This window comes from Drosophila rhopaloa, unplaced genomic scaffold, assembly GCF_018152115.1.
Source record: "Drosophila rhopaloa isolate 14029-0021.01 unplaced genomic scaffold, ASM1815211v1 contig_115, whole genome shotgun sequence".
NCBI lineage: Eukaryota > Metazoa > Arthropoda > Insecta > Diptera > Drosophilidae > Drosophila > Drosophila rhopaloa.
Genome location: NW_025334990.1, coordinates 19767749 through 19789542, shown reverse-complemented (window position 1 = coordinate 19789542; position 21794 = coordinate 19767749). Strand labels below are relative to the sequence as shown.

General features: G+C 38.2%; 3 protein-coding genes across 5 annotated transcripts; 2 read left to right on the top strand and 1 right to left on the bottom strand.

Moving 5' to 3' along the window:
* Positions 1–1136: 1136 nt before the first annotated feature.
* Positions 1137–2398, bottom strand: LOC108041887. The gene is made up of 4 exons (XM_017119940.1): positions 2245–2398; positions 1851–2088; positions 1657–1790; positions 1137–1595 (listed from the first exon to the last, which is right to left on the bottom strand). Exons 1-4 carry the CDS (start codon positions 2327–2329, stop codon positions 1162–1164), a joined length of 891 nt encoding a protein of 296 aa, XP_016975429.1. The 5' UTR covers positions 2330–2398; the 3' UTR covers positions 1137–1161.
* Positions 2399–4909: 2511 nt separating this feature from the next.
* On the top strand, positions 4910–6116 carry LOC108041894. 3 transcript variants are annotated; one of them, XM_017119946.1, is made up of 5 exons: positions 4911–4931; positions 4986–5063; positions 5124–5304; positions 5360–5618; positions 5675–6116. In XM_017119946.1, coding segments are annotated over exons 2-5 (789 nt in total). In that variant the 5' UTR covers positions 4911–4931; positions 4986–5061; the 3' UTR covers positions 6022–6116. The 3 variants fall into 3 exon arrangements, with proteins under 3 accessions (XP_016975434.1, XP_016975435.1, XP_016975437.1); XM_017119948.1 differs by having other exon boundaries at positions 4916–4931; positions 4994–5063; XM_017119945.1 differs by having other exon boundaries at positions 4910–5063.
* A 1569-nt stretch (positions 6117–7685) lies between these two features.
* LOC108041893 lies at positions 7686–10781 on the top strand. The gene is made up of 5 exons (XM_017119944.1): positions 7686–9088; positions 9283–9415; positions 9472–9614; positions 9667–10011; positions 10075–10781. Exons 1-5 carry the CDS (start codon positions 7714–7716, stop codon positions 10608–10610), a joined length of 2532 nt encoding a protein of 843 aa, XP_016975433.1. The 5' UTR covers positions 7686–7713; the 3' UTR covers positions 10611–10781.
* The last annotated feature ends 11013 nt before the right edge of the window (positions 10782–21794 follow it).

Genomic DNA, 21794 nt, shown 5'->3' with positions numbered 1-21794 from the left:
CAGAGAGGGGCTTTTCTCTAATGGACGCTAAAATACCTGCGTTTCCCCATCACCCCATCAACCATGAAAAGAAACCGACTTGCCACGCCCAAGACGAACCACCCACCCACCATCCCCAAAAAAGACACCCACGTTTTCTACTTAATGATAAAAGAAAGGACATTAGCGGGCCTCGGCGCATCTCCACGTTTCGAGCGCCTTTCAAGTGAAAAGCAAAGAATTAAAAAAAATTAACAAAAAAGGTCGAAAAAAAAGCAATGAGAAAAAAGGAAGCAACAAAAAATGGGGACGCGCACAATGAAAGAAAAGAAAAAGATTTCAAACCACCTTCCACCTCTACGAAAAGCTCCTCCTGCTAGCTCTCCATTTATCAAGTTCCTTTTATTTTGGTGCGCGGGCGTAGTTAAAAATTAATAAATGAAATTAATGCCGGCGACACTTTGCAAGGCATTGGCCAGTACGGAAGTTGAAGATGTTGCCAAGGTTTTTCTTTGACTTCTTTCTGTTTACATCAAAAACATTTTCATTTGAAATATTAAGCGCCTAAAAGTCGATAATGCTTTTTTCTTGCCAGTGACAGCTGCGTCGCATGAATTTAATTAGAGCCAGCTGAATTTTACTAGGGAGAGGCAATACTTTTTTTTGGCGACCCAAGTCCATCCAACGCAATTAACTGCCCACTCCCAAGCCACGAAAGTAAAAACTTTTAAGGAAAAAAAATCTCTGTAAATTCATCTTTGTCGCTGCCGGTGATTAATCACAAGCAAGAAAAGGCCCAAAAGAAAGAGCACTGCGCGCCCTGACCCATTGAACAGGTGTAATGCTGGGAAAAAGTGTATATATGTGCCCGTATAGCTGTCCCCCCGGAGCCGTTAGGCGGTGACTACACATTTTAAAAAGTTTAAGCCTAATATGTTAAACCAAAAACAGGCTTGGTAGCGGATTAAAAAGTTTTGCGAGCTCCTCCACAGACAGGACACGAAAATGGAGTTAGCATTAGGCGCTCCATGGAAAAGCGGTGCTTGGTAAAATTGAATAATCCGTAATGCAGTAATTTTTTTAGATGATTTGAGGAACAGCATTACTCTCTCAAGGAAATATTACAAATATTTACAAACAATTTTATGGGGGTTTTTTATTATTATAATAATGTCCTTAAAACTATTTCCGCTTTGACTCATATTTTCTAGGTGGTAAATTATCTAAAACCCCACCTTCGGGGTTGTGAGAAACAAAAGGAGGTTCAAATATAGCTGGTGAACGGGACGGATTTATAATCGGATTGATGACAGTCCTTCCAGGCGGGAACATTTCATCAAAGGTGGCAGTGGCTAGGATTTCATTCGCAACATCTAAAAACTTTTTGGAAAGGCCATGTTCTAACCCTGGAACAATCTCGTTCAGGTACAATTCCTGATTATTGTTGATGAGGCTGTTGCCCACATCTCCCAAAATCCGATCGCCGAGCAAGTTTTCTAAGTTCAATTTAAAGTCCTTAAAATCAATGCGCATGGTCATCTTGGTGAATTTTACATAGTCTTGGCCATTTCGAAGATAGCGGGAGCCCCGCATTTTAACAGATGCTTTAGCATTTTCTAGTTTGGAATGGAAAATATCTTTTGGGTTCTCGTTTTAATGTCTAAAGTGGCAACCTACCGCAATATCCCTGCATGTTTCCCTTTCCTTTTATATCTAGGAGGAGCAAGTTGAGGCGCAACGAGTACTTTCCTTTGAAGTCGATGCGTGGAAGAGTAATCCAAAGATCATACGATATATCTAACGGCTTGGCACTTCATGGAAAAATTAATAATTTAGAAACGTAACATTCACAAGAATTGATACTTATGTACATAAGACGGTCAATGATAAAGTTACTCCCACCATTGGCCTCGAGATCCGTAAACACAGCTTGAAATTGACTACTCCGTCCTAGTTCGATATTATCTAGTGACAAGGGCTCCAATGGAGGAGTTCTATAGCCATCGCCCAGATTTCCGTGAACCAGGAGTGGCCTTATTTGGTAGACAGCGTTGATGATACAACGCTCCAATTGAGGATCATCCCGGGCACATGGTCTGATAGTGGACGCTATCAGAAAAGATATAAAGCGACACTTTCGATTCAAATTTTACTTATTAAATATTGCAGGCCTTCCAGACCTTGACATATAAATTAGAATGCGAGTCACACTGCAATGCTAAAGGTCTCATTCAATGACACCATTCTTAGCAGTTGGACACTTACGCAACTTGGCACCGGCAAAGGGAGACAATGCCAATAACCCCGTCAGCAACAACCCAAAACCGTTGCAACTCGAATGGGAAAGCATCTGTAAAGCTTTTATTCTCACGTCAGCTGGGTTTTAAATGAACCGTAGTTGTTGCGCTCAAGCGATCGACTAAAGATTCATTATGCAGCAGAACGTGCTTTTGATTGAATTAAGCAAGCTCGACTAAAGTCTCTCTCGCGACATTTTCGTAGCTTTTAACGAGCAGCTTGCTTTTACTGGCACACAAGGCGAAGACACAGTTGTATCTATTGGAAATTAAGAAGCGTATTCGTTTAGCCGCTCAGGGGCACGTGAGTTGACGCCTTGCATGTAAAGTTAAATTTATGTAGTTTTAAGTGAATTAAAACAATGCTGAATATGGGGCTGTAAATCTGAATAATATATAAGTAAATCAGCCGCGGAAATTTGAATAGTAAATTTGTCCAACCTACTCAAGGAGACATACTTGGCGTTTAAGTAGTCGATGCGCCAGGATGAGACAAAACTAGATTGGGAATAACATCAACACCAATCAACAAGAACAGAATGTTTATATTTTTGGATGCAAATTTTTGATTTGCTAACGAAGCAAACAAGCTAAACCCGGACAAAACCTAAGGCTATGCTTTTTATTCCACCACCAACAGTGAAACGAAAAAGGAAAATACTACACGATGATTTTTGAGAAAAAATAAAAATTTAACACAATAAACAGTTTGTTTTATTAAATTAAATTCGATTATGGTGATAATAAGGCAATTGTGAAAATAACCCTAATAATTGTCATTAAAAGCGTACAAGTAAAGTCAATGACAACTAGGTTTCAACATTATTGACTAAATATAAAATAAAATAACTGTTAATGTAACAATTATTATATCAGAGAAATTGCCATCGGTTAGTATCACCCCAAGCGCTGCACTCAGGCGCTCTGACCCCATGACCCCTAGGGTAGAATGTACCCCCATACGTTTGTATAACCACGCATGAGGGAATTAAAAAGTATGTTTTCACGATGTAAACTAAAAGGGAAAGTACGGGAATATAGAAATTACTACGGCTTCCAATCCCAAAGAATATTTTATAGTTGTAGTACCACCTCTCTGTTGAAATGAAAAGTTAACTGATCATAAAACCTGCAACGCATTTAAATGATGGGTCCGAAAAAAAATCGACCATCAGCACAAGCAGCCTCAATTTCAGCTCCACCAACCCCCAGGACTTACCAAAAAACTTTTTTATTTATGCCGTTTTCAAGAAGATAGAATCACATCAAATTTGTAACAAATTACATTTGATGCAAGTAATAAAAATCCCACACAGCTGGCGAAACGAAAATTCTCTTTTACATCAATAGGCGTTCACACCGCATTTTGGCCTAATTAAGTTTTCAAGTGCAATAAAATGATGGCTGGACTCTGCGACTCGGGATGTTGAAAGTAGCGAAAGTAGGCAGGGGGAGGCAAACGCCCTATTGCGTGCAGGCATCAAATTTGCGCTCAAGTACATAAAACACAAGTTAAAAACTTAAATGGATTTACCACAACATGACGGGAAGCGATGATGGAGATGATGATGGTAAACATACACGCGTATCCAAGCAGTTAGAATTAGTTTCTTTTCTGTATTAGTTAAATATTACTCTTATATCTTAATACAAGAATTTGGGTATTCATATGTATTCGTTTATATAATTGCAAGCAATTTGATTTGATGAAAACCAGTGTGTTGAATGAGCTAGATTTTTGATAAGTACCCGCTTGCTAAAATATATTTTTTAATTTTAAATTTATATATTATAGAAAATTATAGATTTTAAAAATACTTTTTACCGAGATAATTTAACTTTTATTAATCTTTTTTTGAATCTTACTCTTATTTTTAATACTTGAATTTAAAAACAATACCAAAACCATGCAAAATAATTTGATTTAGGAATGCAAACAAATGTGTTGAGTAAACTACTTATATAATAAGATCCTCTAGTTAAAACATATTTAACTTTGAAATTTATAGATCATAGAATATTATAGATTTAACAAAAAACTTTTTTACCAAGACTTTTTTAAATTATTTTTTAGGTCAAAACCAATCCGATAAAGTATTTATAATCTTGTATAATGTTTTTCTTTTAAAATTTTTGGCTTGGGTCTCCGGAAAACTTTTAGCACAGTTTTCTTCCATGGTTTGAGTCGAGACTCAACACGAAAAGTAAATATTCGGCAATATAGTTAGCCCAATGTGGCTACGATTATCGTTTGAGCAATCGATAATGAAACAAAATAGATTTTTTCAACAAAATTACTGTTATAATTTATTAATATGTTTGGTCCATGTGATTGTTTTTAAGTGGTTTGAAATCAAACTTCCCACTTCTTGCTTGTGCCCGCCTTCTGCAAATTTTTATTTGAGTATCCAATATCCTAAAAAATAATATTTAAATAACAAGCCGTAGCGAGTTTAACCCGTCTCGTTCAAGAATACTTCTTATGAAGAAAAAGGCGCTAGTTTTCTGGTGCAAGTGTGAACAGGCTATTAAGAACGAAAAAACATCTATGATGCCCTGCCAAACATCGATGATACCAATATTTGGAAAAAATCGGTGACATCGATGTTGGCATCAATGTTTCACCACCTCTATCCAGCAACACCAGTCGCAATTGTAAATAGAGCAGAATCTACAAATTTAATTGATTAATTATGCTCATTATTGTAGGCACATAGTATTTTGTATTTATTTCTTATACAGGGGCATCACGAGCCCAGCGTGGCCGCACTTTTAATTCGGAGACATGTAAGTATAGCCAACTGCAAAGATGTTCAAAAATATTTATTGTTTGGTTATTTCTGACAGGGGTAAGCACAGAACCGCCCAGCAGGATGCAATATTCGTCGCGTTTATGGAGCGGCATCCAATCATTTCGAAAAATTACCTTAAAGGCGACAAGCAAGCGGCGGAGGCAGCCTGGAAAAGATTGTCAAACGAACTGAACAGTGTAGGTCCGCCTACTAAGGAGGCCTGCGAATGGAAACGGGTAGGTGGTCCAAAACATATGTTTAAGGCTGCTTTCTTAACTTGCCTCTCGACAGGTTTGGAAAGATTGGAAAAGCTGCATTCGAAAGAAGATAACCAACAACAGACTAGAGGACTCCAAAGATAGTGGCAAGGGTTCGCTGTACCAAGACACACTCACACCTCTAGAAGATGCAGTCGCCGTGATTTGTGACTTGTACGACATGGCAGACACCATCGTTGAAGCGCGTCCCAAGGCTCAAATCGCAGTGTCGCAATGCCCGTCTCTGCAGAGCTTAAAAACTGATAACGACGAAGGGACGGTGACAGAAAACGGTACGGAATCATTAATCGAAATAGAATCATTGTAGCCAACTTTAGTTTTTTTGCAGAAGATGAAGACGAAGAAGATTGCAGCAACCCCATAAATATAAGGAGTTTGGGTGTAAAGTTGGAGCCACGAACTACGCGAAAGTCTTCTAAACGAAAGCTACTTGAGGAAGATGCTTTGGAAATTGAACAAGACAACGAAGTTCCGGTTCTTATGGACATAGCAAAAGAACTTCGGAATTTAAATAGACAAACCCGCTTAAACGCCCAGCAAACTGAAGCTAATACGGAGGCGTTGTTAGCTCTTGGTACTCAGATATCAGATTTGATGCAGCAGCAGTTAAAGGAGCGCAAACGCCTTAATGCCATAATGGAAAAATTTGTACTCAAAATGGAATCCACAGAATAGGGCCTAAATTAGGTGAAGCAATTTATATGGTACGAAAAATAATGAAAAGGGGATTTATTCTTAGAAGAAATTAAAAGCAACTCGGAAAATACAAATTTGTCTGCTTTTACTCGGAGTAGACTTTTAAGTAGCGGTTTATATAGCATCGTTGTATTTTACGCATCATATATATAAATATTGGTTCAATTTCATGTAACTTGAAAAAATTTACTTAAAAGTCGATATATAGTCATTTGTTAGAATATTACATTATTGTTAAATCTGCAAGAATATCTTAACTTCGGGATGGAGAAATGAGTTTAATGAGGTTAAAATAATTTTTTTTTGGTCTTTTCCAAAACGAAATAAATTTATTTTTTCTTATATTTTAAAGCTTAAATATCAAGCATCCTGACGGTATAAATCACTATTAATTTTACGAGTTAATTCCAAATGTCAGCAAAATCAATGGGCCGACCTACAGACAATATAAAATACTTTGGATTATTCTCGAGGCAGCATATTCAAGAAATAATACGTGAAAATATCATTAACAGCATACAGCATAAACAAGTTATTTTGCACGACAGGTTTGCCACTATTTACCCAGTCCTAACCTGCTTATCTAATCACTGCTAACTGATAACAATTTTCTCAAAGATTACAACAATTGCCTGAGTCGGCACATGGGCGAGGCACAGCTCTAACTGGGCAGACAAATTACCACTCAGTACGAAAAGACCAGCAGGTGAAACAAAGTAATTCAGCAGTGCGGTTGTAAGCGGATGTGGACATACTTAAAACATTAGTCGATCAGTCTCTTGTAATTAAGTAAACACCATCGTAAACGATGAACAAATAAAAAAACGCCTTTTGAGGTTTTTAAAAATCCAATAATAAATACCAAATGTTAAAAGAATTTTAAGAATGAGAACTTCTTATCTAATCAAAGTGCCATAATTTAATGTGTATTAGCTTTAGTTTTAAAATTGGGACGCGGGTCCATAATATTGTATTCTTTTGTGTATTTTACACCTGACTCATTTTTCAATGTATCACCAATCGCAAAGTACGGCTTATCAGCTGTATGGTATTACCAATCTATATGGGACAAACTACAACAGTACTCTGCGGATCTCAAATAAACTGATAAACGATATCGAATGTATATACATGTGGTATATAAAAAGTGGACTTGACTCATGAGCGTTTACATTGTTTTTTTGTTATTAATAATATCATATTTGCGGGTGACGTCAACCTTTAATGTCTGGCGGAAAAGGAAATTATATATACACCATAATTTAATTTTGGACCTGAACCACTATTTTTTACCTAAAACTGAATCGTTTTTCAACCAATAGGACGCTCTAATAGACGCGTTGCTTTATTCACTCAATTCTTAACTAATAGTGTACTATAGTCGAAAAAATATTTTCGTAATGACTAAGAGTAATACTCGTATTTCGGTATTTACACTGAGTAACCATTTATACATCCAAAGCTTAAACCCCTGCCCATTGATAAGACACCTGCGATAAGAAGTTTAAGTGTGTGCAATCATTTGAAACCCCTCGCTACCAGCCTTTATTAGAGTTACATATGGAAAACAATTTTTGTGTCAGGGTCAATTCATAATATATGCGGCATATTTTTTCAAATAACTCGATCACTTTCTTTTCTAGGTTCACAACGAAAACGAAAAACCTACTCATGAAATCGAAACAGTTTGTGGCGGCAGTTATCTGCCTGGCTGTGGCCCTAATCCTCAGGGTTGCAGAGGCACAGGAGAATGCAATGCTGCAAATACCCCCTTCATTGGTAGAGTGTTACAATACGTCCTTCTTCATGAATCGGGACAACCGCTTACCGGCTAACATGGACACTCTCATTTCTCTGATCGAGAAGGTGGAAAACAGCTACGCCGGAACTTCAGGTGTGCAAGCCGACATGCGAACCGTGGCGGTGTCCTTGCTGCATCGTTTCCGCCAGGATGGTATCAAAAAGGCCTCTGGTTTTAAAGCCGTTAATGGCGTTATACCATACAGTCCAACAGGCTTCCAGTTTCCCAAATTCAAAATTTTGCTTTCACGTTTAATTCCGGGAAACGCCAACAGCTTCCCTAACAGTTCATTAACAAGTGTGGAGCGGTGTTCCCTTCATTTTATGCTATCAAGCACCTTTGACACGAGGCAGCGCGGCGATGAGAACACAGTGTGCAATCAGCTCTCTCAGTATCGAGCCCAGCGACTGCCGCGATCCCTGAAGAAGGATTATGGCAACAACTTTATTGGCGATGTTGAATGGCTGGAGACTCGCCCCAAACGAGGACGTTCATCCAACTCCGAATCAAAGTACGGGCAATTGGCAGAAATGGACTACGAGACCGATTGGGCCTACGCCGGCTCGGAAGGGCCAAGCCAATGCCCAGTTGAGGATGGCCTTGTTCGAACTCGCTGGGGAACGGTTTCAGCCGGCACCTTGATTGCCGGAATCGCAGCTGGCGTCCAGCAGCAGACGGTCCAAGTAAGTACCCTGCTGGCCCAGTCCTCCCAGCAAAGAGCACGTGGACGCAGTCAGTCCCAGACAAGCAACACCGTTGACAACCGGTGGGCAGCTACTTTGGCCGGGGAGTTGGCGGAGGTGTCATTGCTCCAGCTTCCCGGGTCGGAGGGCAGTGCAGCTACTGTTGGTGCTACTGGAGGATGGAATGATACAGTTTTACCTCACTGGTACTTCCTTTCGCAACGCACCGATCTTGAGGCAACCGATGCCGAGATCCGCGGCGGCCTTGATGGGTTGATTCTTGCCAAGAATGTGGCCAACTGGAGAACTCAAGCATCCAGCCTTAAGCTTTCTCAGTTGCTGCGCATGTACTACTCAACAAACGGAGTTCTAAGCTCCGGAATCAATGCCTGCAGTAGGCAAAGCCAATTCACAAATGTGGCACCCTCACAGGAAATGGAGGACCAGACTAGTGCTTTCGCTCAAGTCTTGGATCGAGAGATGCAACTCCGTGTCACCCTCCAGCAGTCCGCTATCGCTGATTTTGCCGGTAACGCCACCCTATCGATGGTGACGTATGTCCGTAAGTAAAAACTATTTTGAGTATTATCGCGGAACCACCTTGCATTATTTACTTGTCTCCTACCAAACATTCCGATTTGGATTATGCTATCAAAGTTTGATTGAGCTGGAAAGCACTTGTAATTATTCTGAACTCCGATTTTTGGTGGTCGTATGCAACACGATTTCCCTTCCTTTTCAATATTTCTTAAACAGCGCAATCCTTGAATGATGTTTCTTGTACGGCGACAAGCAACCTTGACTTGACGGATGTCATAACTCCAATGACTAACCTGTATATTTTCCTGGATACATCCTGGCAGTATAGCACTATTGTTGACTATGTGGTGTAATTAACTTTTCAATGCATTGCTGATCTTAATCTAAATTAAATTATTTTTTCAGTTATGTCATTCAGCAGTTAAATATCCACCCATTTGCCAGCACGGTCACCATGCTTTCGGCGCAAGATGGTTCGGTTATAGTAAACACCACAAACTATATCACTGATGTCTATCAGCAATGGAATGTGACTACCCAGGCGACATGTAAGCTTTCATATATGAGGTATTTGCTTAATCGAAAATATTATTCCTCTAGATGCTCAAGGATTCAGCCTTCCTAATGTCCTCCGCACGATTCAGAACCTTACCCAAAACCTAATGAATGATGAAAAGACTAACTCGAGCTTAAGCGGTCACTCCCTGGTGGCTTTAATTATTCCGAATCAACAAACCGTTAATGATGGCGATTCCAGCTACGCCACTACAGAAATTCAGTATATTCAAGAACAGATTCCAGACCTGCGCTTTATATACTATGGTGGGGGAAGTATTCAGCGGTTTTCAAGCTTTGTTCGCGATCCCTCCCAGGACCTTTTCTCCCTCACCTTGGGCAGTAAAGCTGCAACCTCGGCGGGACCTGTAGCGAAACGCATTATCCAAAGTAAGCAATCATATATATACATATATTCTTCAATAATAAACTACTCAATATTTTTCCTTGCAGTTCCTCGACGCGTCATTAATCCACGTTGTGGATCGAATTGGTACACAAATAGCTGGGGCACTGATCAAATGGCCCAATATGTGGGACCCGGCAAGGTCAACTTTTACCGAGTCTCTGCCAACTATTTCTTTGGAACTGGCTCGAACCGGTATTTGAACATTCAGTCGCAGAATGGAGGAAGTTACACCATATGTACTTCACGCACTTATTCGTGGCCGCAACAGAACTCAACTACAAGCTCCACAGCAAGCTCAATAGACCAGAGTTGCGCGCAAATATCTGGAAATAGTTTTAGCTATGACCTTTCAAGCGCGTGTAATGGCTACTACACTATAACCCAGTGTCCAGACTTGTATTTGTCAGTCCAGGCTACCTCAAACACCACATCCTGCACACAGGATGCTTGCCAGACTCCGGACCAATGGCGTTATATTATGTCTATGGTCAACATGGGATGCTATAGCGGTGTCTCCGGCCTGGCAGCCAGTCTACTTACAATTCTATTCGCCTTGTTGGTTCAGAGGCTGATTCAGTGATTGGTGTCTAGAGTGTGGTAGTATAAGTGGTACAGCGGCAGAGACCCCGTCTTCCCGTCTCCCTAACCCAAACAATTAATTTGTCTTTTTTACATTAATAATATATTTTTCGTAAATAAGTAGAAGTTCCAGTAAAACAGTCGTGAATAAATGTTCCCTACTAGAACTATACTTTTCTTTTTATTTTATTTGAAGAGTGGTTCCCGGTAGGCTTTCACATAGATATAAAGACAAGGAGACACTAAATTTTAAATATTTATTACTTTTTAGAAACTATGGATTACTTTCCGTCCCAACAATGGTCTGATATATCCAACTTAACTACAGTAATTGGTAATATATATGTATTTGTCGATACCTACTGGCCATACAGCTCGGTTGTTGACTACGTTGCGTAAGTACCTTAACCAGGGGAATAAATTAACAAGCTTCAAAATATCAATATTGTCTTTTCCAGTTATGTCCTTCAGGGTCTTAACATTCATCCGTACGCTAGTAAGGTAACCCTTTTCGCAGCCTCTGATGCGTCACTCATTGTTAATACCACCGACTACATTATCAACGTCTATGAGGAATGGAATTCCACATCACACTCTTGGCGTAAGAATGTTCAATAATAAAAGAGTTCATTCGGATTAAATGTATTTATTACAGACCCAACTGGCTTTAACCTGCCACTTATCATGAACACTTTAAGCGCTAAAGTTGAACATTTGCTTGAAGCAGATCGAACAACCGACAATCTGGGAGGACGATCACTAGTTGCCCTGCTGGTTCCAAGTCCCCTATCCTACGTAGATGAGAAAGACTATGACTATTGCCAGCGATATTTGGAGCAATTGCGATGGCGTCTGCCAAACTTGCACTTCATTTATTACGGAGGTGGAGCATTGGTAAGGTTCCATGATTTTGTTCGACAACCGAGCAGAGATTTGTTTCTTTTAAATACCGAAAAACCTCCCGAGAGCTGTGGTGATCCCGTTATTACACGGATTCGGCAAGGTGAGGCGTTCTGTATCTACAATGAATCAAATTAATAATGAACTTACTTGTAGTGCCTCGTCGTATTTCTAATCCCCGTTGCTACGAAAACGGTGCAATAACCGAGTTCGGGACCAACTCACTTCAGCAATTCGGCCGCTTGGGCAGTATTAACTTCTACAGATTGGATTCAATATATCTACCAGCCAGACAGAGCATGCGCTACCTTAAAGTGGCCTCCATAAGCCAAATTTCTTTTACCGTTTGCACATCTCGAAGTATTGAATTGCCATTTAGAAACCTGAGCGCCCCAACAAGAGCGGAAGAGACCTGCGAGTCTACAGCCTTGGGATCATTTAGCTATGATCTTACTGATGCTTGTGTTGGCTTCGATTTTGAGCCTTGTCCCCCTTTATTTTTTTCAGTGCAATCTCAAAGCTTTGGGGAGGTTTCGTGCACAGCTGGGGCTTGTCAAACACCAGATGAGGCACAGTATGTCGTCAGTTTAAATAACCTTGGCTGCAACGTTGCTACAACCGCAACATTAAATATAGTCTTAGCTGCACCGCCTTTTATTTTTTTGTTTTTAGATTTTTTTTTAAATACCAGGTCCGTACAAAAGAATTATAAATAATTATTTTTAAAGAACTATATTTTTATTTAACAAAATACATTTAAAAATATATATATATAAATGTATATATAAATCCTGATCAGTTTTATAAATACAATTTTGTTCTTTAGACAATCTTCAGACAATTAACGGCACATTTACAGTAAAACATATTTTTTAGAACATATTATAGAAAAATAAAGCTTTTATTTATTTTACCTGGTCATTATTTGAATATTATTTAATAATTTTCACAGATAATGGAAATTATGGAAAATTATTTTATAAGTTTATGGAAAATTTTGCATATTTATTTCTACAAACTCATTTAACTTTTGACACTTATCTTACATTCTACACAGTAATCAAGGCGACACCTAGTGCTGGTAAATGTATTTCACATTTTCTAACGCTTGCAGAGGGTAATATAATTTCGACCGCTAGCTAGCAGATAGCTTCTGGCAACGCCGGGATGGGGTGGGTCTTGAGGGGGGCAACGCTGGCGGTCTTGAGGGTATGATTTCGGTCGGGAGGCTTGGGAGCGTTTCTTACGATTTTTTGAGGGGGTCCCTAGGGGTCCTGCGGGGACCTGCCCCCCACCCCGGGCTTCCGTCGACGTCACTTTTTTCTCGCGGAAAATGCAGCGGAACGGAGAATTTCGCGGGATCCTTAAAAACTTGGACGGCGTAAATCGGTTAAAGGATCACGGCAGGTGTTTCTACTTGATGGTAGACGTCATACATTGACATACATTTCCGACCCTCATATTACCCTGTTATACTAATTAATTTTATTAAAACTTGATGACTACTTTATATGGCTTGCATAGGAACTATCAAAAAATGTAATGGAAAACCGACATAGCTCTTTTTTAAACATAAAGCAATAAAACAAAGGTGCTTTATAAAATATTATATATCCTTGAATAACTATCAGCTATCTAATAACCTCTAATCGGTTAGGCTACACCCTTGCATAATTGTTCCAAAAATTTAGAAAATTTGCTTTTCCGTTTTAATATTCATTCATATCTCCTAAACACCAGAAGGAAGGTATGTGCAAATGCTATAAACATTGTGTGTTTGCGCATCCTGTTAAAAACTTTAATGGTGCATACAAAATATTTACTACACAACGTTTTTTGAACTTGTGCATACATTTATTCAAAAAAAGGTGCCGGTATAGAAAGGAACAGCATTGGGAGTGAGCGGAGAGAAAAGTCACTTTAATTTACAAATGTCTAAAGACTCCTATCCTAAAGATATACTTCCATTGTTATATTTTAATAATCTAAAAATCGTTTAGCTCCACACAACCTTCAAGCGTTTGAATTTCCAAACAGTTTATTACAAAACGAGAAAAATATAAATTTTACTTTTTGGCACTCTGATTTAATATTTCTTTATTTCAGAGCTTTTGCTGACACATCCACCAAAATAATACTGCTTTTGCAACAAACCAAATTTGAGGTACAAAAGGCTTTTCTTTTGTGTAGTCTACGAGAGTAGGAGGTATTTTTTGGCGCTTTCTAATCTTAATCAAGCGAAAGGATGAACAGACACGAGGGTAGGTTACCGAAGTTGTAGGAGTGGAAAAGACAAATCAAAACTCAACACAGTGTTTCAAATCAGAAATCAGTCTAATGTCCGAATATAACTTGAGCACGGAAGCAGACCCTTTTGTGCAAGTTGAGCTGTTGAAAAAATGGATGTAATTCATTAATGAATGCGCCAAACCTTGCTTAATCATGAACAAGAGTATATTGCTAGAGCCTCTCATATTTAATGTAATGCAAGCATTCGACATCACCTTTTGGCCCTTCGATTCAAGCATTTTCGTTTAAGTTGAGGTGGTTGCACTGCGAGAAGCCGTTGAAATGAGATGGGACCATAGAAAGCGGGCTCACTGCTGTGGCACGCTTTAAATCGGTTGTCCCTAAATAAACTCAGGTCAGCTTAAGTCCTGCTTATTTTTTAAAAAAGGTAAACATAAGTTACGGAATCTAGAAGTCTAATTCTGGCTCGCTTTTTTACAAGTCGGCGGAAATAACTAACATTAAAATGGGTCAAGAAATTAATCAACTTTTGCAGAAGCAAACTTTGAGAAGCCGAAGATTATATACTCTTGCAGCTCTTACAATTAAATATTCCATATTGCTTAAAAAAATGAAACTAGGTCACTTTTCTGATACCTTTTTGATCGTTCATATTGTAGCGGTTTATAAAAGTAAGACCGGAATTCTGAAAAAGTTGTAACCCTTAGTAAATGGGTATATGTTAAGAAACAACGGAGTTAATTAAATATAAAAAACTATCTTAATACTTTAAAACCTGCTTCTTACTCATTTAGCTATTCTATTCCGACAGACCAACTTAATCAAATCTGTCAGAATAACCGCATCCCAACTCAATTCATTTGATTTTGGCTTCTGACAAATGCTACCCCAAGACACAGAAGCTCAAGTTTCTATATGCACTTGGATTGCGTCTTAAAGGACCCGTACATACTCAACAAAGCCACCGGCTGTGACCGCAAAACAGTGCCCGAGACTGACTTATTTGCTGTTTAGAATGTGTCTGAGAAAATATTATTGCTGACTGTGCATCGCAAGTTGATGAAATACTTAAATAACATAAGATATAGAAATGGGGGCTGAGTCGCATAGTCGCATATCAGTGTCCTGACAGGCCAGTTCAGGACAAGCAAAGGACGATAAAACCAGGGCGACCGCAAATCAAACTGGCTGCAAAAGTTTTTGGCCCAAGGCAATGGGTAACATGTGATAAGTTTATTGTCTTGCCGCATGGCTCAAGACCAGAGGCGGACGAAAAAAGGACCGAGAACCAATATCACATTTCATAGGGGTAAATATGCTTTCTTTGTAAATAAATTAAGTTGTCTCGCCCACAAATATTAATTGCTTAATTAGCATATGCGTCTGGCGTGACCAGAGAGACCCAAATCCCTGTTTGTACGAAAGTTGGTTGGGGGTGGACTCGAAAGGACGAGCAGTGACATTTCAACAGAAAACTCGCCTTGACGAAATGTGTATCTGCCTGAGGTGTAACGACATCTTAACAGGACACGAGCTCATGCGTCATTAAAAGCCTAATTTAAAAAAAAAAATTAAGAAACCTGCAGTTATTAATAATTTTGTCGTGCCCATTATGTTTATTTTTGTTCTGAATAGAGTCAAGTCAAACAGTTAAAGTCAAAAGATTTTTCGGGGAAATTATTCTTCGGCGCCAAAAGCCTAAAAAAGTTATATGGAGTTATATGGAGCTATGATACTCTCTGGAGGATCAAAAATTTGTTTCTTAAGCGAGAAAAGTTAAAAATATTAAAAATCAACATTGTAAGCTAACTTCGGCAAGTCGAAGTTAAAATATTATAAAATTTGAATTAGATTAAATATTTTTTATAGCTAAAATATAGTTCTAAGCTTAAAAAAAACTTTGACTTACAGTACTCCCTCAATAAGTATGTTTTAAATTAATAATACCTTATGGGTTAATCGACACCACTTTTTTGTATATCAACACATTCGAATATATATATCAAGATATAAATATTTTTAACGATTTAAAAGTTCTCAGGGTTCTAAATCCTAACTAATTTTGACCAGTTTTTGGGAATAGTTTTTTATTATAGATAAATAGATAATATCGCTGAGCTATGGATGCTGTAAAATACATTATAAAGAATATGAAAACTCGAATGACGCGCATGAAAATTTCACTGCCGCTATGGAGGGTTGTTATTCATTTTGGGACTTTAATTATTGTTGTTTCTGCTTTGTTCATCAGCTATTGTTCCTCGTGTTTTTTTCGTTGATTCAGATGTAGGTTATCGATTTTTCATTTTTTACTTATTCTTAGTATGGAGAACTGGACTGATTATGATTATAAATTTACACAATTTCTTATTAGTGGGTCACTCAGGTTAAATAATGTTTAAGGGGGAAAATTGCATAATTTTGTTGATACGGTAAGCGCTCAATTTAAATATATTAATAAGTTTACTAAGATATAGTCTATTAAAATTTGTGCATGGTATAGCACTAATACCCAAATAAATGATGTTTAATTTGGCCAGAAGTAATTTTCTTTGAGGGATGAGCGCGATACAGTTAAACTTTTTGCATTCTCATTGCTTTTATATTTTCTGAGTACTTAATAAATTCTTAGTTACAAACACTTGGAACAATTTCATTAACTGTACACGAAGCACGAAAGTACGTAAGAATCCTTTATGGAGACTGGGCCCCATATCCTCTCATTTTAATTAAAGATACCATGGAAACCGCAAGCTGGCAATCCATTAACTTTTTGCCACTGAGAAAACTAAAGGAAATGGGCACCCAAGGCAGTTTCTTTACATGCAGAAAGGAAAGAGAACTTTGTGCACTTTTTTCGTTTCGGGTTCACATTGCAGCTGTAGTGGGCTCTTCGTCATCAGCAGCAGCAACAAACAGACCTGCAAATTATGAAGGATAAAGGACTATGCCGCTACATGCAGACATACGCGAGTATTATTATGTGCTTATAAGTTTATAAGTTTTTGCTTGTTTTTTCCACTCTAGGCAACCAAGTTTTTCCACTGTTTAAGTTTTTAAAAGTAATTTTTGTTTGCTTTTTAAAATTTTATTTGTTTCCCAATTTTTAGGTTTTTGTGGTAAATTAAAAGTACAGGAAGTCGGCGAAACATTAAATATTATGTTGATTTATTTCGAAAGAACTAAAACCACATTTTGACATACTTTTCATCTTTAAATGTTTCTGCGTCAAGAGAAAATAGGCATTGCTGTCACGGTCAACAACCCCAAGTTAACCCTTCCTGTTTTCGTCTCACCCACCTTTAAATATTTGTAGCCGAAATAAACAGCTGTTGTAAATATAAGCAAGGATCAGTGGAGACGTAAATTTGAATATGAAATAAGGAATACCAAAACAATAAGGGATTGCTCGATTATGAGGGTTAGAAATCCCGAAAAGGATGCTGTGTGCGTGCCTTTAATCCACGAGAGGCATACATCGTGCACCCAATTTTCAATTTGGCGATAAGCATCTAATAAAACTTTTGCACACACGCACATGTCCTTGACCACAAGACATAAGAATACTTGTGCCTGGCTGGGTGTGATTAATGAAGTGTTGACCAAGTCAAAATTAATGCGAAATTTTGACTCTGATAAGAAAACTGACCGGTAGAAAACCCTTTTTCTGGGAAACATATGTGCAACCGTCCAAAGAATACTGGGATGTGAGTAGCTGGGGTTGGATGATTGGGGTCCGCATGCCAAACCATGTGCTAAGTGGCATGTGGTCAAACGGCCACAAGTTTTGGGTCCATGGTCAAGAATAGTTTCAATTTACGCCTTATGAGCAAACATTCATCAAATGTGTTTTTCGAAATTTTAAGTGTCAAAAGCCACGGTGCACTCCCCCGCAACGCCTCTTCCACAGCTGTGCGTTCAACCCTTATCGATGCCGAAATGGGTTAACTGTCCGGTTTGCGAGTTTGAGTGTCCGGTTTTGGAATAATTAATCACACCCTCGCATGCGATTTGTAAAGTTAATTACCGTGGCGAAAGCTCACATAAGGGGAGAGGGTTTTCTTCGGTTGTGTGTACAAATCGTAAGTGTAGGTGTGAGATGGCGGTGTATGACTAAGTGCTCGACATGTCTCCACTTTCTGACAGTTTAGCACATATTCCAACTGGACGGAGCGACCAACTGGAGCATTTATTATTCATGCCCTGCTTCATGCCATCTCCGCTCTGACTCCTACTCATGCGACTGGGTAAACATTTGCCAGTGACAGCGTCGTTGAGTGTGCTCCGAGTGCCGCGTCTATCTTGGGTTGATTCCACTGCACTGTTTGCTGACGGGATTTTCTGTGCTATAACAGTTACAGCTTTCTGTGTGCCTTGCCCGGCCAAAGCAGTTTAAAAATGTCCATGAAAAATTCATGGCTGGACACCGCATTGTAACGCTTAGGTGGGAAACAAGTTCAGTGCATTAAGTTGCATAGAGAATTTTTAAAATGGAAAAGCTTGCTAATGTGGTTTCAGTCAAATGTGACGTTTAAAAATAAAATTCGATTTCGGTTACAAGAAAACTTTAAATTGACACAAAATAAAACAAAGGCTAGAAAACTTAACAAGTCATTTATTGATTTTGCTGTGTGTCTATGAAAGTTTTTCAACTTCCATCTGGAAAGGGACGATTTGACATGCAAAGATTAAAACAGTTTGGATAGGAGGATGACGAGGAATGTGTGAGTGTTTGAGAAAAGGCCTTTTGTTTTAATTTAATTTTGAAAATAGTTAGCGAAACTTTTATGGTGTCGCTAGGTCGCCCCTGAAGTAATGCGATACCAATATAACTGTACAAATGCCTACGGTATTATACAATCCAATCTGAAAAATATCATTTAATTTTAACAAAAGCGCGCTTTGTAACAATAAAATGTTATATTGAAGTTCTTGATGAACAACACTATAAATATTTTACAATTCAGGTTAATACCTTTATGGTGCAATTACAAACTATTAACAATAATGAAAGTAATTACCAAAATGTTCTCTAAATAAACATGAACTTTTATGAGTGGCACGCAATGTTGATCCATAAGGGCATAAATAAATAGAGAAACAAAAAATTTCACACGAAAATTCATAAATTAATCAAAAATATTGTTTGCTCACAAATAGAGGTTTGACAAAGTTGGGCAAAAGGATGCCGCCCACACGCGACAATTGACCCTTTTGTTAATTAAATTTCGGAAACAGTGAATGGACGTTTCGTGTGTGTGTCATGTTGATATGCAAACAAGGAAACAAATTGGCTTAGAGGAGGGAGGACTGAACTGTTTACCTTGATTATATAAATAATCAAGATCGTCTATACAAATTTGCAAGAAGTCTCATTTTCAAGCTGATACACTTAGGTCTTGGCTACTCGTTAGTCGAAAGGACAATAAAATATGTCCCATAAATTTTCGCCCAGAACAAGGAAAAAAAGGGTTGACGGTGTCACAGGGCCAGCGGGTAGTGACACCCCTGTAGCCCTTTAAACAGAAGCTACAATGGATAAATAAATAGATAGTTAAACCGGCATGATGTGGATTCCCTGCATATGATGGTTATCTTGTCGTCTATTAGCCCACATAAATTATTAACGCGCATTCGGAATGTGCATGTAGTTTATGAGCACTTGAAGACTCTAATTCGGACTATTGCGTGTGCCCTTTTGATGTCCTTTGCATGTTTGGTTCTCTTGCCAAAATTATCCCATTTCTCCATTTGTATTAATTTACATACGACACGCATTCTCGCACTTTGGCCATCATCCTGGCAAAAGAAGGTCTAATGGGTTGACATTTATGATATATACGCGTGTGTCCAAATGTCGGTTCATTTTCAATTAGTTGGTTTTGAAAGCAGTATAACCGCCTTACAACGGGACACTATTTGTATACCCTTGTTTCAGTCAGATGTTAGCAATAAGACATTTCCGACCCTATAAAGTCTATATATAATTTTTATTAGTATCATTAAGTCGATCTAGCCATGTATGTCTGCTCGTTCATATCACATCATATACCTAATATATACCTAATTGAATATTTTAAGTAATAATAATAAATTTCCAACTCAGCCAAAAAATGTTATTTAGTGCCAGTTTTCCTGGATTGGCATTTTCCGGAACTTGGCATTATTTCCAAGGGTTTTGATCGAAAAATCGAGCTGTTTTTTTCCGGATGTGGGTCACGAAAAACTGAGAATCTCTACTATAAATTCCAGGTTGATTTGGTAAAATTAATTTTTTTTTAGCGTTTTTCGCAATTTTTATAAGGGGTAACACTATGATTTTTGGCGAAAGCCCAAAATAGCCAAAATAATACCAATGGATTAGAAATTTTGTACTGAATCCAACGAGGTATGACATTCCAAGATCTGACCATTATTTCCAAGGGCTTTAACAAGATTTAACAACACATTTTTAAGGGCTATTTATTGTAACTTTGCCTAAATAAGACGCACAGCCAAGAGAATGACTGTTTTGTGCAGCTGAAAACCTAAACCAACAATAATTAAAAATATTAACTAAGTTAGAGTGTATTTGGTTCGCAAATGCTACGCAGAAAATGACTTGGTTGATAAGAAAGCGTCAATATCTTATAAAAGCATACATTACTATGTCAATCAGCATAAATTAAATCCAATAAAAATCAACATCGAGTACAAAAATATTATTAGATAAAAGATATCACAACTTCCTTTGATGCGGGCGGCATGGCAGCACCACAGACCAAAAATCGAATCAACGCCCGACAGCCGACCAGAGATGGGGCAAAGTTCCGACGCAGAGCAGGACATCGAAAACACAGATGGCTGGACATCGACCAATACTCTTCTTGGCCCTGGAGCCAACTCTTGTCAATAATTCAACTTATCACCGGCGGATATTAGAATGAAAAACCCAAAGGACAACACATCCGGGCACCCTTGAGGGCGCGTCAATAAAAACACATTCAAATGATGCAGTTTTCAATATTAAGCTGGGAGGATATTATTGAAAGGTGCTCACGCTTATCAAAGAGGGTGGAAGTACCTTGAGATGGTCTACGTAAAACGAAGTATTCAAGTACTTCAACTCTAAACTTTGTGTGTCACTTCCTTGAATTCGTGTCTTGCATCTTGAAGGTCTATCCACCCTCCTATTCTTATTGAAAATGGAAATCCTTATAAAGGCAAACCAAAAACTCACCACCCAGTCAGCTAGCAAACCTTCTATTTATCTTTCTTTACTTCGATCTGGCTTTCAGTTTTTCCGTTCTTTTGGTTGTTGTATGTGCGAAGCATCCTTTAAAGTGTCAAGGTGCTTGTAAATATTTTCTTTAAACAAACCTGACACTTTGGAAGAGCCCAAAGCATGGATACGGTTATTGACGTGGGAATAAATAAACTTAAATATCGTAAAATTGGTTTAGTTAAGTTAGTAGTAGTAGTAGTTGAAATATCTTTGGATAGGACTAAGAGTCGTGAGTTACCAACGCATTGTTCGTCCTGGAAACCAAAGGTACAGAAAAACAAATATAAACGACTAACGAGAAAGGCAGCGAACTTGAAAGATATTTTTGAGATGATGAGCAGAAACCTGGAGCAAGCTGCCCTGGATTATGCTAGGCCCCACAACCTGTGAAGAAAGCAGTGATATCCACCGATGTAAAAAATGTTGCCTTTGTTAATACTAAATTGTAAAATATTTTTTACAAAAGTTGATATCAGAAATTTTGGATGTTGAAGGTGACGACTTTTAAGAGTTTTTGTTTGATTTAGTTAACATGACCATATCGGGAATATTTATAAAGTTTGATAATAAATTAAAACATCTGTCTCGAATCGTACACATATTCCGATCTACTTTGACAATTCCATACGGTAGTATGACCTTAAACTTGAACACTTGGTCTGCTGTCTGAGCTCAGAAGTCTACTTTTGCATAATATTTCTCATCTATATTATAATTACCATATACAAATACTATAAAAACAAGACTTACGAAAGGCAGTTCATCAGTTGC